Source organism: Leguminivora glycinivorella, chromosome 26 (genome assembly GCF_023078275.1).
Source record: "Leguminivora glycinivorella isolate SPB_JAAS2020 chromosome 26, LegGlyc_1.1, whole genome shotgun sequence".
NCBI classification, from domain to species: Eukaryota; Metazoa; Arthropoda; class Insecta; order Lepidoptera; family Tortricidae; genus Leguminivora; species Leguminivora glycinivorella.
This window is the reverse complement of record NC_062996.1, coordinates 1581565-1598406: the sequence shown is the minus strand read 5'-3', so window position 1 is coordinate 1598406 and position 16842 is coordinate 1581565. Positions and strand designations below refer to the sequence as shown.

The window sequence follows — 16842 nt, the reverse complement described above, 5'->3', positions numbered from 1 at the left end:
TTTAGTTGGTAATTTAACTTAGTAAACGTAAGTAAAAATTAACAGTTTAGTTATTAACCCCCGACGCAAAAACGACGGGGTGCTATAAGTTTGACGTGTCTGTCTGTCTGTCTGGCTGTTTGTCTGTGTGTGTGTCTGTCTGTGGCACCGTAGCTCCCGAACGGGTGAACCGATTTCGATTTAGTTTTTTTTATTTGAAAGCTGAGTTAGTCGAGAGTGTTCTTAGCCATGTTTCATGAAAATCGGTACACTATGTCGCGGTCGGGGGTTTTTTCAAAATTTTAATTTTGTGGTTAGGTTATTAGTTACTAGAATGATTTTTATTGAGGTGCTATCACAATCATCATCCTCCTTGCGTTATCCCAGCATCGGCTTTCGCCACGGCTCATGGGAGCCTGGGGTCCGCTTTGGAAACTAATCCCAAGATTTGGCGTAGACACTATAGTTTTATGAAAGCGACTGCCATCTGACCTTCCAACCCGAAGGGTAACTAGGCCTTATTATAATTTAATTATAATATTATAATTTGTTGCAAAACAAATTCACCACAGTACTGGTACCGGTACCATTGTCTATAATAGACATGTCCCATTCCCATCCCTACTGCTAATCGTAAAGGCGCGCCATTATTTGAAACGACCAATGGCAGCACCGTGCGCGCCCGCCTCACCCCGCAAGGATTGGTGATTTGCGTCTCGAACAATATCGCTTGCATTAGGCTTCTAGTGGGGTGTTCTGTGTGAGCAATAGACTTTTTGTTCGTCGTGACGTCTATTGACAAGTAGCAGTACTGATAATTTACGCTAGTTGGCGCGTGATTGACGAGTGAATGACGATAGATGTCACTACAAATAACTCGCATTTACTGATGTACATGCGAGTTACAACTGACCCTTACTTATTTCCTCTATGTCCTTACGGTAAGCCACAGTGTGAAGTTTAGCCGGCCGCGGATGTAAACGACTGAAACGGCAAAGATACTACTAGCGCCATCTAGTGTCGAGTAGCTGATAGCCGACATACATAAAATGAGTATCGTCCGCTGATCACTGTCAACTTCTAGGACACCCACGGGAAGAATGGGGGTGGTGCATTTCTTAACCCGTCACCACACGGGGTAATCCCAGTCTCATTCAAAATACTATGGGCCTACTTTTATTTTCTTGTCTGTTTTACTGTTTATTCCAAATGTGGGAAATTTTGTGCTTTTTTATACTCAGAACCATGAGCTCTTTCTCCGCAGGAGAAAAAAAATGTCTTACAATTTTTTGAGTTACAATTTCTCATACAACTTGTTTGATCGTAACTCAGAGGAAAACAAAAAAAATATGGAAATTTTGGGACATTTTTTGTCTCCTAGTAGAATCGAAAGAGCTCATGATTCTGAGTAGAAAAGGTGCAAAAATTTCCAGAATTAAAAAAAAAGTGAAATCTACAAATAAAATACTACACTTATGATTATTTTTTACGTCCTAGGTAAAAATAGTTAAATAAAAATAAAACTCAATAAGTATACAATTACCTATAATTCATTAAATAACTTTACAACTGATTGGCCGGGTGGGCTGGCTACGAATGTGTGGAAACCTTAAAACTAGTTTACTTCTTATTGACCATCTCTTCGAGCGCCTTGATTTCGGCTGAAACAAAAAATTCAATAAATAAAGAGTAAATCGAATTGTATGCAATCTTGAATAAAATCAAGATTAGTGAAATAACTTTCTGGATTGTTTAACATTTCTGCTGAGGACTATTATGGAAATAAATACGATTTTTTTTACTACTACTACTTACTACAGTACTATCTTGGTACTATTTAAAACATGGCCCATTTCGCAAAAACGACGAGGTGTTATAAGTTTGACGTGTCTGTCTGTCTGTGGCACCGTAGCTCCCGAACGGATGAACCAATTTCGATTTAGTTCTTTTTTGTTTGAATGCTGAGTTAGTCAGGAGTGTTCTTAGCCATGTTTCATGAAAATCGGTCAACAGTGACGCGGTCGGAGGTTTTTACCACCACTAGTTCAAGAAAGGTTCAAATTAGAGATTTAAATAGTATTTTACGCAACAGGCGTTTAAAGGAGGTCAAGAAATATGAGTGGCGTGGGTAACAATTTAAGGCGAAGCCGAAAATTGTTAATAAAGACGCCACGAGTATTTTTTTACTCAGTTGTCACCTTGCATACAATACTTTTTCTACGATCATAAACTTAGTTTTTAATAGTTTTCGTCAAATTTACACTGTTTCCTGTATTTTGACGCAAAGGTTTGCACTGTCAGCGCAGCTGGGCAAAGCCATTCCGCGCACGCCCGCAGTATCGTTATAACAATGCGTTGCCATGGTTACAGAGCCAAACAATGCGTTTTAATTTTTTTCGATACTGCGCGCATACGCGGAAAGCCGGCAGTCGCTGGCTTTGGGGAATAGACTGTTATGTAGGGTTTTAAAGATCTATGCACGACCCTGTAAATGACGGATAACAGTTCGGGAGTAGAAAATTCACATTTAGTCTTCTGTGACCACCAAAAAAAGACTAATGTCATTTTGTTCTTTGCCATTTTATGTTTGATGTCTGTACATGTCCGTACATGTTATGTGATCGTCATGAATAAATGTCTTTTATCTTTATCTAATAATGATATCTAACCACATTAGACAAAGGAGTTACATTAACACATTCACTAGCAGCCAAAAATGGTGCACATAGCAGACACCGGACATTATCTATAACCACCCTCCGTGTTTGGTGACTACCCACCTAGCGGGTTCTCGCCAACTTAGTTCATGAGTACCTGCCAGACAGGTTCTTGGTTGCAAAAGTTTAGTGTTAAGCAGATTTCAATATCATTATTACATTAGTTAATTTTATCATAATCCTGTATAATAAAACTAAAAATTAACTACATTAGATTAAAATGAACTCAGTAACAATGTGATGAATATGTATAAATATTTATATTTAATAATACAAGATAACCACGGAGTGGGAGCCCCACGAGTCAAACCGGGATCCGGCAGACCACACCGGCGATGGCGGGATCACCTGGACTCATTTTTGATTGACTGGCCAGAAATAGCACTAGACAGAGAAGTTTGGAAAAAGAGGGGGGAGGCCTTTGCCCAGCAGTGGGACACAGTAGGCTCTGAATATTAATAATAATATTATGACATCATACTGTTTGACTTTGACTTTGAAATTTTTTCTTATGGCGGCTCCAAGGATTTTGGAACCACAGTATGTGATAAAAAGTCCTAAGCCTAGTAATTACATTTTACAAGGTTGTAAAGAATTTGTATTTCACTTACCAGCAGCCGCTAGGGCCTTCTCTGCCTTAATCTTGGCGTCTCTGATGGGCTTCTCCTTGGCCTCGATCTCACGGAGCTTGGCCTCCCGCTTGGACAGCCTGCTCTGGTGGAATGCTCCGTAGGCAATGCCCACGGTGAGCAATGACCAGCGACCGAACTGGAAATAGTACAATATAAGGTTTAATGGAAGATCTCCAATGAGTCCAATATAAATACTTTATAACATCTACTGTAATGCACCATATGTTCTTGTGAATAAACATTCATTCATTCATTCAATGCTCTAATCAAAGACCTTTACAAGGGACAGCGCAATCACATTTTTTGTGATCATATCAGACTAGCGAAAACGGTCCACATGAGAGGGCATTGTACGGGCTGGTGTCCCTCTCGCACGTCTGGCCAGTGTTAATGAGGTTACCATAGTAGTAGTATTTTTTCTGTATATTACCTGACTTTATAACTTCTTATATTATTTTAGTGTTATACTCAAAATAGGGTTTCGATATATTTTAAAGAATTGGCAAATAATTATAATGTAATTATTTTGATGCCAATAAAACAAAGATTTGTATAATTAAAAAATAACTTCAATTGGGTATTAGTAGATTTGAAAATCCCCAATTTATGACAGTGATGACATCACTGCATAATGTTGACATTGTCAGTAAGTGCGAGAGGGACACCCCTCTCATGTGGACACACTTTTTGACCTAACTACTTATTCTGGCTTAACTATAATTCTGTGGCTTTAATAAATATTGACTGTTCTGTTTTTGTTTTATTTAAAACTTCTTCATCTTCATCATTAGGACTGCCCTGAGTGGTAAAAGCCTGGAAATAATAGGTTAATTTAATGATTTTAAGCAGATGGTATGCTAGAGTCCACAGAGAACCTCCTATAGAGTAGCAATCTTGTATATTTTGTTCGCGATACGAGTCACCAGTGTTTGGGGTGCGAGGAGCGGGCGGGGAATGTGTTAAGCGCGCTGTGATTGGCCGTTTCAAGGACGGCGGGCAGTCGCGCCAGATGAAAAGGGACAGAAGTATGACTGTCCCTCTACTGACGCGTAAGTGGCCAATGTAAGTTGACCTATGCCGGCTCTGAATAAATTATAAATATGACTTATTTGTGGAATGTAATGCCGTCTGTTTTTAAATTTGAGCTTCTTGTTACCTTTCCACACCATTTCACACTACAGGTGGACATCTTTAAGGCATCAAAATACCCTTTTCCAATTTATTAGTGCGAAAAACACGCGCTGCTTTCGGGTCTGTTACTTGGTCGATACTGATCGGGCACGGCGAGCGCCCGCGCTTATATCAGTGCAAATACTAGGAAGGCTGGCGACCGCGAGTCGTCTTGTAATGGATGTCTATAGGGGTTGGTCTGTGGCTAGAGTCAGAATAAAATATTTTTCGATGCGAAAGTGTTAAAGTAAGGCATAAGTATAACCAAACGTCCAACAAACGTCACATTCGTTTTACGCCTGAGGTTCGTTAACCCTTTTAATGCTAATAATGTTGAATTGTTGATATGTAGGGCATTTTCAGGATTTGAGCCACCCCAATTAGCGAAAGTTGTTAACAAAAATTAACTCGCAGTTTTGTGACAGCAGTTAAGCATAAAATCTGTCTAAAAATTTACTTTTTTCACATTCTGAATGTAGATTATTGCTTAAAATTTTATGTTATAGAAATTTCATGCTTAATTATCGACACGAAACTGACAGTGAGTTAATTTTTGTTAACAACTTTCGCTAATTGGGGTGTCCCAAATTCTGAAAATGCCCTTCATAATATAAAACAAATTGATAATGCACAAAAACCAGTTACAAATTGGATTGATTATGAACAATCATTGTTAAAGGTGAGCAGAAATGTATAGAACTAGAAACATGAATTATTTAAACTAAATATCCAATTATTTAATTAAAATAATTCGCATAATTATTATTTGCGTAAAATTAACTGAAGATTAGAATATTATAATATTTATTTTGTATGGTAAGTAGAAGTACTGAAAATTAAAGTATGAGAACATGAGTTAAGATTAATCTTGAAAATAAATACCTATTTTCCCCCTAATTGAATCCTCATTGTAATTTTAACAAAAGAGGAAAGAAACATTCATATCAAAGAATGATGATAGGCGAGTGACTGGGTAGTTAGAGGTTATGATTTTAAGTGCCTATATCGATTTGTTTATCTTACTGGCTGAAATCCGTAGAAAACAAAGCTGAAGTACCAGCCATAAGATATGTATCGAAATTTAAAAAGATATGTAATTTCAAAATTAGAAAACTCGTTTAAAAACACTATGTTACATAATGATGGAGGTTGTATATATAAATTAAAAAAAGTATAATTACCCTGATCAGAGGAGATACTCGCACGGGAGGTCCGTAGGGAAGGGCAGACATTGTGTTAATTATTATAATCGGGAATTAATTACGTATCCAAACAGGATTTTCGTAGAAATCCCAGTACGATTCCCTTCTGATAGTTCTCAAGTTCTGTAAAGTCGTGAATCGTGATACCACATCAAAAAATTAAAATAAAAAATCCAAGGAAGAATTATTACAAAAAATATTCAAACCGTGATGTTTGCTTTTAGTCAATTAAAAATATTTAAATTAAAATGAAAATTAATGTATATTTGAGTACATTTTGTCCATTACTCTGATTATTTCAATTATTTTCCTATGTTTCTGAACGTAAAATAAATGTCAAATTCTGTTTAATTATCCACTAGTTTTGTTGATATTAATCAAAATATTTTCAGACTCTTTTCCAAAGATAAGCGTTATGTTTACTGTAGTAAGGTCTAGATTGGAGTAAAAATAAAACAAAGATGTCTTTAAAATTAGCGTAACCAGCCGTTATCGTCAGTAATTTTTGACAGCCAGCGGTCTATGAATGACGTCGAAATTTTAGTCAATCAGTCGTCAAAATGGCGTTAATCATGTCGTTTGTGTCGGTCGCGGTGTCTATACTTTACACGCCGTTCCTTCTTCTCATTCTGTGCATAATATTCCTGGCTTCTATCGGCAAATCTTTGGGCGTGCGTCGGCTATATGTGAACATATTACTCAAACTCTTCGAGGTAAGTGCCAGTGCCATGTTTTGAAAATGAACATTGTACGGTGCGTTTTAAATATTTCGAGGACGCTGGAATTAACGTCCGGTTAAATAGAGTATTGCGTGTTTTTATTTTTGAATCGATGCGAATGACGTAATTTAATGTGTAATTCCTACATTTTGATTGCCTAAAATGGTATCAGGTGTTACCGAAGGTTAGGTCGTACCGCGCGTACCCCTATCTGAGTCATTGGAACCCTATGTTTAAATTATCATTGATTCGATTATAAATTCGTTTGCCATATTTATCTTGGATTATTTACAATGGGATTTAAAAACGATTATAGATAAATTTTATTTTCCATATATATCATTGTTTTCTTACACTTTGTCGACATTAGGAAAAGCAGTAAAACACCTTAATTGGTAATCATACATATTTATAAACAATATTTATGTAGGTTATTCAGTTTCTGTTCAAATCAAGAGATAACTCAGATCAGCCATGTATCTAATTGATGAAGAACATATGAATGTCATCTCAATTGATATAATTATTGTTTAACCTTTATCCTAATCGTAAAAGTAGATATTGTTATCATCCCACACATGGAATAGAGAATAATATATGTACATTTGTGAACCGCCAAAGAGTGGAATGCCCTGCCTGAGTCTGTGTTTCTGCATGAGTACAATCCAGGTCTCTTTAAAGCCAGAGTACATAGGTATCTCATAGGTAAGCATGCTCCACTTTAGACCGCATCATCACTTACCATCAGGTGTGATTATGGTCAAACGTCTACATATTCAAACTTAAAAAGAAAAAAAAACAATTTCTTCCAGAACATTGTAATAAGTGGGACAAAGAAGGAACCCAATTTAGGGTTTAATTTTGGTAGTTTTTCGTCTAATAAATACCTAAGAGTTTTGTTTACATTCCTCAATTCACAATTATTTGTTAAAATAATGTTATTTTCTATAGAAAAATGTTGTAATCAGTGTTATAGAAAATTTCTATATCTACAAGAGTGGTGCTTATTATTATATTGATATGTTTATTATTTATTGTTAGCTTTTAGTTATTCAGGTGTAATTTGTAATTTGATGTCATAATTGTACAGTAGTTTGATGTTTATTCCACACTATATGTGTCTTCAAAGTGCAGTTAGTTTAGTTTGGACTATAGGCATTTTACTATGATAAACTTCATCAGTTATGTCCTGTTAAATATTGTCTTACAAAAATCCCAAAATAAGTTTGATGAATACTTTTGCATGTTAAATTTTATCTTGTTATTTAATGCATGTTAATTATAAGATGTAATGTTTTGAAAAGAAGTGGCCCACCAAGTTTCTTGCCGGTCCCATACCCCCCTCCCAACTGAGGGGGGACTGAAATCTTTTCGAGGCTGAGGTGTAGGGATAGAGCTGGCGTAGCTTTATTTGATGTTTATATGCGCATTGTAATATGCCTACTTGAAAAATAAATATTTCATTTTCATTTCATTTTCAAGTTCAAGGGTTGTGTTGTAGGTACTTAAATACTTACTTAGAATTCTTCCGTGACTGCTCAAATATCAGTGCTCATCACTTAAATAAATGCCCTTACCGGGATTCAAACCCTGGACCATCACAGTCAGGCTACCCACTACTACCACAGATCATTCCTACTTTTAATTTACATATTTTTATATTTAAATAATCTTTTTGTGCAACAAAAACTTCGTGATGACACATTGAAATATTCATGCATATTTAAATTCCATTACTGCGTTATGTAAATATTAATTATGATGTACATGGAAGTAGATAAATAAATGCAAATATTTGATGAAGGGCAATGGCCCATGTGTTGACAGGTTGAGTCATTCTCATTCTTATTGTAAATTTCCATTTTTATATTTATGTTACCTGAAGTTACTGATAGCAAAGACATAATAACTTTGTATGTACTTATGTACAGATAAAAAATAAATTGTTTCTTTCGGACCATTTAAAAAATTCATAGAACTTGTTAGTATAGTTTTAATATCTAGGTTAAAGTCTAAGAAAAAAAAAACATGTATATCTAGATGCTGCTACACCTTTGGTTGAGCTCGGTTAGATATCACGTCTTTAGATAAAAAAAAATCTGGCCGGGGTCGAAACCCTGACACCTGCGATGTGTCTGCGAATATTAGACGAACCCTCTTAGGCAGCGTTCCCACTTAGGCGTCGCGTGCCTCGGGGCGCGCAACGGACGTCTCCGCCACGCCGCCTGAATGTAATTCAAAAAACGTCTCCTCAGTACTTTTTGTATAGGAAGGACGTAAGACGCGCCCCAGGCGGCGCGGCGCGCGTCTTATGAGTGTGGATGGTCCCTTACGACTGAGCTACGCGACGCCGATGCGCGGATGACGAAATTAGCGACCATATTTTGCGTTTACTAACGCGAAAGAAAAACGCTTGGAAACTCTAAAATTCGCGTTTTCCGGGACCTAAGGATAACATTAGTATGTATTTACTTTGATTATAACCCACAAGTGCAATAATAAAGCATAGTCCTAGTAACTGGCGTATCGTCACTACTTTTAAAAAATCTCGTATCTCACGCTGCTTCTCAAAGTTAAAACGCAGTAAGTCTATATGCGTTCCATACATACTTTTTTTTTTCCTATCATGGCTTTTACTCCTTGCTATTTTGAGCCAGGTGGATCCATACATACTTACTACAATTTTCTTTTCATTGACAGACGAAGATACAAGTTTTTTTAAAAGTAGTGACGATATAAACACATCGCTTAAGTTTCTTTCACATGCAAAATAAACATGGTTGACCAAAAATAGATTTTCTATCTTCTCTTTACTTTGTTTACAATGTCAAAGTCACATGCTTGACCAAATTGAAACAATGCTGACAATGTGACAACATAACATACATACATACAAACATATAATATGTGAGTGTGTTTAGTAAAAACTTCCCACTTTGTTGGTTACCATTAAGGCGAAATTTACTTGTATCTTTATATGAATAAACTGATAAAGCGGCTTTATAGCATCGACAAAGTGGGACGTTTTCCCGTGCACACTCACATATGTATTACTAGATTTTGCCCGCGGTTTCGCTCACGTTAAATTCGAAAATTTCGAAATGGTCCATACAAACTTCCACCCCCCATTTTGAGGAAGTTGGGGGTAAAAAAGAGACAAAAAGTAGCCTATGTCACTCTCCATCCCTTCAACTATCTCCACTTAAAAATCACTTCAATTCGTCGCTCCGTTTTGCCGTGAAAGACGGATAAACAAACAGGAACACACACTTTACCATTTATAATATTAGTATGGATGTATGTATATTTGTATATTGGTTGTGAGGTGTAACATCTACAAAAAATTTTGTGTTGATAGTTTCTGTTGTATTTCTATTCTATTCTATTCTATATAGAAAAAGCTTATAATGCAAACATATATGACAGTTTTTTTGTGGATATTCGTTAGCAGACGTTTAGTAAGCGCTGGTAGCCTAGCGGTAAGAGTGTGCGACTTACGATCCGGAGGTCGCAGGTTCGAACCCCGGCTCGTACCAATGAGTTTTTCGAAACTTATGTGCGAAATGTCATTTGATATTTGCCAGTCGCTTTTCGGTGAAGGAAAACATCGTGAGGAAACCGGACTAATTCCAATAAGGCCTAGTTACCCTTCGGGTTGGAAGGTCAGATGGCAGTCGCTTTCGTAAAACTAGTGCCTATGCCAAATCTTGGGATTAGTTGTCAAAGCGGACCCTAGGCTCTCGTGAGCCGTGGCAAATGCCGGGATAACGCAAGGAGGATGATGATTCGTTAGCAGACGTTTCTGCTAGTTTTTAGTTTCTCGATATTTCACATTTAACTTAGGATTCTTATTATTTCTTATGAAGGTTGGTCTTCAGTGAATAATTATTAATAATTTGCAAGTGTCTATCGCTGACTTCCATCTTAAAAGTCGGCAAAGCACTTACAACTCCTCTGACGCAGGTGTCTGTGAGCTGCGGTATTCGCTTAAAAAAATAACAGAAAATTGCGTGCACCCATCTTAAAGGCACGAAACGCATCTCCAACCCTTCTGGTGTATCTGTTGTCCATGGGCGGCAGTGATCGCTTACCATAACGCGACTTGTCTGTTCGTTTGCCTATCGCATTCAAATAACAGAACATTGAAACCTTAATTATTATTATTTATTTATTTCAAATAACATAGATTCATATAAATGGTTAGTAACATAACATAACAAAATAAATTGTCTTATCATCTGGGTAATCATTTTGACCTTTTTATAAAGAGTTTGTTATTAATAACTGGTTAATAACACAACACTAATTTGTTTAAAAACCGGCCAAGAGCGTGTCGGGCCACGCTCAGTGTAGGGTTCCGTAGTTTTCCGTATTTTTCTTAAAAACTACTGAACCTATCAAGTTCAAAACAATTTTCCTAGAAAGTTTTTATAAAGATCTACTATTGTGATTTTTTTCATATTTTTTGAACATAGGGTTCAAAAGTTAGAGGGGGGGGGACGCACTTTTTTTTCCTTTAGAAGCGATTATTTCCGAAAATATTGATATTATCAAAAAACGATCTTAGTAAACCCTTCTTCATTTTTAAATACCTATCCAACAATATATCACACGTTGGGGTTGGAATGAAAAAAAATATCCGCCCCCACTTTACATGTAGGGGGGGTACCCTAATAAAACATTTTTTTCCATTTTTTATTTTTGCACTTTGTTGGCGTGATTGATATACATATTGGTACCAAATTTCAGCTGTCTAGTGCTGACGGTTACTGAGATTATCCGCGGACGGACGGACGGACGGACGGACAGACAGACATGGCGAAACTATAAGGGTTCCTAGTTGACTACGGAACCCTAAAAAGACGTCTTAACTGACGCATTTTAATCGTATTTTTATCAGCGTATCACACACAACGAGATACACGAGTTGAGCATTATACCTAGGTAAAATTACTAATTATCATTTGTATTTCATCTATATATTTGTAAATATTGGATATCGTGGCTGTTATTCAGTCAAATTAACTAGAGTTCAACCATTGGTTGGCCACTGTATAAGTTTTTCAATGCAGATGGAGCTTTTTTACGCACTAGTGCGAGAAGTGGTTCATTATATGTCAGCCGGCGTACCATGCTTCCAATTTTATCACTTATCCACGTGGATAAGACATCTGTCACTCTCACACTGACATACTTGCCAAAGCGTGACAGAAGTCTTATCCACGTGGATAAGTGATAAAATTAGAAGCATGATACGCCGGCAGGTTGTAACTTCAGAGGGCCATCTGTACTGAAAAACGTCGTACCTACGATACACGTGCGGAAAGGAAATTCGTAACTCGTGTCGATTTAAAACACTCCCTTCGGTCGTGTTTTAATTTATCGCCACTCGTTTCGAACTTCCCTTTTTTACGTACTTGTATCGTAATGTACTATTAATAGTTATTTGTTATACAAGGATGCAAAGTTGTTGCAAATTGAAAAACGAGCATGTGAAAGGACTCTATAGTTGAATAGAATCCTCTATTCCAGAATAGAATCCTGAACTTGCGAGTTTTATAACACACGAGAAGTAAAATACATTTGCACCCGAGTGTAACACAAAACTTTTCCCCTCACTATAGCGAGAAAAGTGCAACGCAAAAAACGCGTTAATCCACTGCTTCCAGTAGTTCCACAGGTGGTAAATCACCGTCATCACTAGATTCACTCACTTTTATCAATTTCAAAGTAGAAAAAATTACTATATTCAAGGTCAAATTACTTTATCCACTAGTGGCTAAAATGCGTTTTTACCATCTGGTATTAAAGGACAATACACGTGTTTCCGAGCTAGTGAGGGGCAAAAATTGTTTTAAGCATGAAATTAATCTTCTTTTTAGGGTTCCGTACCAAAAAGGTACAACAGGAACCCTTATGGTGCGACTCTGTCCGTCTGTCTGTCCGTCTGTCACATTCCTAAATATCTCGAGGACTACTAATGCTATCAACTTGAAATTTGGAATAGTTGTGAACATTGTAAACCTCTACAAATAGAAAGTATAATTTTTTTAAATATATTAATTTTAATTGTAGAAAATGGCCAAAATGGAAGGGGGGCAAACTGTAAATTTCAAGTTACTAGGTCAAGTGGGGTATCGTTGGAAAGAGCTCAAATTGAACGTAAATAAGCTATTTTTTTATAATTTTTTGTTGTGGAAAAAAAAAGAATTTTGAAGGAAAATATAAAGAAAAATACCGTTCCCCCCCCCTTATCTCCGAAGTTTACCAACGAAAAATTATGAAAATTTTAGTAAACATCGGTTTTATGCTATATATTACAGGAAAAATATAATCGTGTTTGTATTTTGAATACTTTTTTTTTAATTCACAAAAAACTTTTCAGATTTTTACTTTCAATTTACCCACCCTTGCGGATGTATATCGTACTTCAAATTAATAGGAGGTGTTACGTAAACCATCTTCTGTCCAATAAAGTAAAAACTGTTTAAATCGGTTTACATTATAAAGAATTATCCCTGAAAAACCAGGTCGCGCAAATTAGCAAATTGACCGGGAGATGGCGCTATACACAATAATACTCATTAGTGCCTATACTTTTGTCTTCTAGTCAAGTCATTAGAGTTATATGAAAATATGAGATTATTTTTACTAGGTAGTTTGAAAGAAAGTTTGTACGGAACCCTCGGTGGGCGAGTCCGACTCGCACTTGGCCGGTTTTTTTAATCTTGTCGTAAGTATAGTATGGCAGCCCACGTGCTCACGATATGGACAGGCCAAAGGCCGCGTGTAAACAGGAGTCGTTTATTTAATAGCTGATACGTGATTGTCTTTGAATTATACCTACTCGTTTACAATGGAGGATTTTCTCTAACTTATATAGTTTCTATTATTTTATATCTTAGATGTGTTAGATAGGTAGAATAGGTACTCTTTATTGGCACACCTTAGCAAAAGATACAGAAAAAAGATGCAGTGGAGACAAAACAAATGATTTAATGTGTTAAAACAAACAAATCTATTTTTAGAAAAGAATCCAATTTGTTTAAACCAAGTAGAAACAGTACTATTTAAATTATAAACTTAAATTGATATACATACTAAGAATAAGCCAACCTCAAAATTAAAACTTTGAAAAAACCAATTATAAATAATAGTCGGGAATGCCATTATTGGGGGACACACAAATCAACCTAGCCCCAAACTAAGCTAAGCTTTTTTTTTTTTATACTCTTGACCACAGACTAGCCAAAGGCAAAGACGTGGCCTACGATGGAGTGAGCTCGCCCAGAAGATGCCTGTTCACTCTTGATTTGAAGGTTGCCGGGTTATATGAGCTTGTACTATGGTTGCTAGGCGATGATATACATACTTAAATAGATAAATATATACTTATTTACATAGAAAACATCCGTCACTGAGGGACAAATATCTGTGCTCATCACACGAATAAATGCCCTTACCAGGATTCGAACCCAGGAAGGGGCTGACAACAACCAATTGCGCAAAATTGATGTTACTTGCGCAGTTTTTTAAGACAAACTATTAGTTTTAGTAAGGCAAGTAAATTATATGTTATTATTCATTATATTTCAACGAACATAGCCGTACTCGATACACGATTTAACAAAATCGGCTCGATAGAAAAAATTGCAAAGATTGGTCTCGAGTTCGTCATTTAGCGGTTCTATGTCGTTCAATTATCCACTTATTTGCCTTTAATTAAAATTACAATAACAAAAATATACATCACACCCGAGTGCGATCTGATTGCATGGCGATGGGTGGCTGTGAGGAATGCTTGAGGTTTTGTGAGGTGATGGATGCTAGGCCATCGAGTGTAATGTGAGGTACATACATAAGGACTGTATCGTTAATTATAGGGACACAACAAACCTCGTCTAAATGTTGACATGTGCATAATTTTGTATTATTATGGTCCGAGAGTATGATCTGAAGGTATTGGTAAGTACTATTTGATATAAGAAGGTCTGATATTTTTTTTATTTTAGGGACTTTATGGTACTTTCATTAAGGTCTAGCAAATACATTTCGGACAACCCCTAATCTGGCTTAATTTGAGAATATCTCAAAGACTTTTTGTACGATTGCGACAAACAAAGGTTAATATGCTGCCAAAATATATTTTTTAAGAGTCCTCTTCATGGTTGTTCAATTGGGTACTTGCAGAATAAATGCGGTGAATTTATATAATTAAAAAAAACGCATTTTTGAGCAACGTTCCGGTTTGCCGTAAATTTTTGATACAAGCAGGATGAGAGAAATAGATAAAAAAAATTAGGCATAGGCCAATGTCTAATAGACATTCATGGTGTTTGAACAGTGCCTAAACCAGATCGATATAAACAGTGTATGATAGTTAAATTCGACATCAAAGTCGGAGTTAGCGTAAGCACCATGCCACATTCTCTAAATGGCCGCCATACACAGATCATGAACTTTATTTTTTTTAAATAACAGTGGCTAGACTATGTCTAGATATTCTGCTTTGTGGATCATGTGTCGTTGAGGTTCGCACTGTACAATTTTTTTTCGCAATTGTGTCGTCTTGTACGCACTTTGTGAATTTTCTAGTAGCATTTGTCCGAAATCGTAAATGGTACTCGGGAGGATTAAGTCAATGCTGTCTAAACCACATGCTTTACGTCGAGTTTCTAGGACAAAATGCATACCTTATTATGTGCCTTATTAAGCCCATGTCTTGTTATAAGAAAAAATATAATAGCAAATAAATACGGCTACTCAAAGTTGTCCCCATATTTAACGATACAGTCCTTACATACATACAATCACGCCTGTATCCCATAAAGGGGTAGGCAGAACACATGAAACTACTAAAGCTACTGTGCCACTCTTGGCAAATAAGGGGTTGAAAGAAAACGGAACTGTGACATGTGAGGTACTTAGTGTTATATTGTGTACTTTTCTAATTTTATACGTTGTTATGTGTTATTTAAGTTTCATGGCGTATTAGCTCACTGTAATGTCATGTTAACGTATCGACAAATAAAATAAATAAATAAATAAATACATATCTAAAACACTAACGAAACATATTGCACAAATAATGCATCTTTATATTTTATTTTAATATTTTTCCGTACTTTTCGTCACTTACTCACATGCGAATAGACAGTGTACGCTAGCGTCAAGGTCATTGGGTGTCGTCAGCGTCTTAAGCAGGCAAGGTCAGTACCGACTAGGCCAGACCGGTCGTCATTTGGCACCACAGAGAACCTCCTATAGAGTGGCAGTCTTGTATATTTGGTTCGCGATACGAGTCACCAGTGTTTGGGGTGCGAGGAGCGGGCGGGGAATGTGTTAAGCGCGCTGTGATTGGCCGTTTCAAGGACGGCGGGCAGTCGCGCCATCTGGAAAGGGACAGAAGTATGACTGTCCCTCTACTGACGCGTAAGTGGCCAATGTAAGTTGACCTATGCCGGCTCTGAATAAATTATAAATATGACTTATTTGTGGAATGTAATGCCGTCTGTTTTTAAATTTGAGCTTCTTGTTACCTTTCCACACCATTTCACACTACAGGTGGACATCTTTAAGGCATCAAAATACCCTTTTCCAATTTTTTAGTGCTAAAAACACGCGCTGCTTTCGGGTCTGTTACTTGGTCGATACTGATCGGGCACGGCGAGCGCCCGCGCTTATATCAGTGCAAATACTAGGAAGGCTGGCGACCGCGAGTCGTCTTGTAATGGATGTCTATAGGGGTTGGTCTGTGTTTGGCAGACAACATTTAACCTTTGACCGCAAAAAGCCTACGCGTGTCATAGTCACTGTTTACATATAAACTTGGACTTTAACTCGATGTGACACGGTCTGATGTCCTGTTATCTCATTCAGGTTATCAAGTAAACTTTGAACTAGTGTGTCATTCGTGTGAACCAGTTCTCGTTCTACTATAATGAGATGGCTTGTGACTTTCTTACAGTTTTGGCTCACTGTCAGTTTTGTGACGGTAATTAAGCATGAAATTTCAATAAAAATATTGTTTTTATGTTAATTACATAAACTTAACCCCCATATCCCCATAGTCGCCTTCTACGACACCCACGGGAAGAAAGGGTTAAATTGTGGCGTAGGCAAGAGGCTGGCAACCTGTCACTGCAATGTCACAGTTTCGTTTCCTTTCGACCCCTTTTTTGCCAAGAGTGGCACTGAAGCTTTAGTAGTTTCATGTGCTCTGCCTACCCCTTTATGGGATACAGGCGTGATTGTATGTATGTGTATGTATGTATGTATGGGCATTTTCAGAATTTGGAACACTCCAATTAGCGTAAGTTGTTATCAAAAATTAACTCACTGTCAGTTTTGTGACCATAATTAAGCATGAAATTTCGATAAAAATATTGTTTTTATGTTAATTACTTAAACTTTAAGACGATAC

At 36.8% G+C, this 16842-nt stretch overlaps 2 protein-coding genes across 2 annotated transcripts in view; one reads left to right on the top strand and one right to left on the bottom strand.

Annotated features, from left to right (window-relative positions):
- Positions 1-1511: 1511 nt before the first annotated feature.
- LOC125240002 (ATP synthase subunit e, mitochondrial) lies at positions 1512-5830 on the bottom strand. Its single transcript, XM_048147800.1, has 3 exons — positions 5680-5830; positions 3308-3464; positions 1512-1640 (listed from the first exon to the last, which is right to left on the bottom strand). Exons 1-3 carry the CDS (start codon positions 5728-5730, stop codon positions 1600-1602), a joined length of 249 nt encoding a protein of 82 aa, XP_048003757.1. The 5' UTR covers positions 5731-5830; the 3' UTR covers positions 1512-1599.
- A 430-nt stretch (positions 5831-6260) lies between these two features.
- Positions 6261-16842, top strand: part of LOC125239768 (glycerol-3-phosphate acyltransferase 3) — a 55716-nt gene continuing 45134 nt past the window's right edge. The window contains exon 1 of the mRNA XM_048147440.1: positions 6261-6413. Within this exon, the coding sequence (XP_048003397.1) occupies positions 6261-6413 (153 nt within the window). The remainder of the gene's footprint in view (positions 6414-16842) is intronic.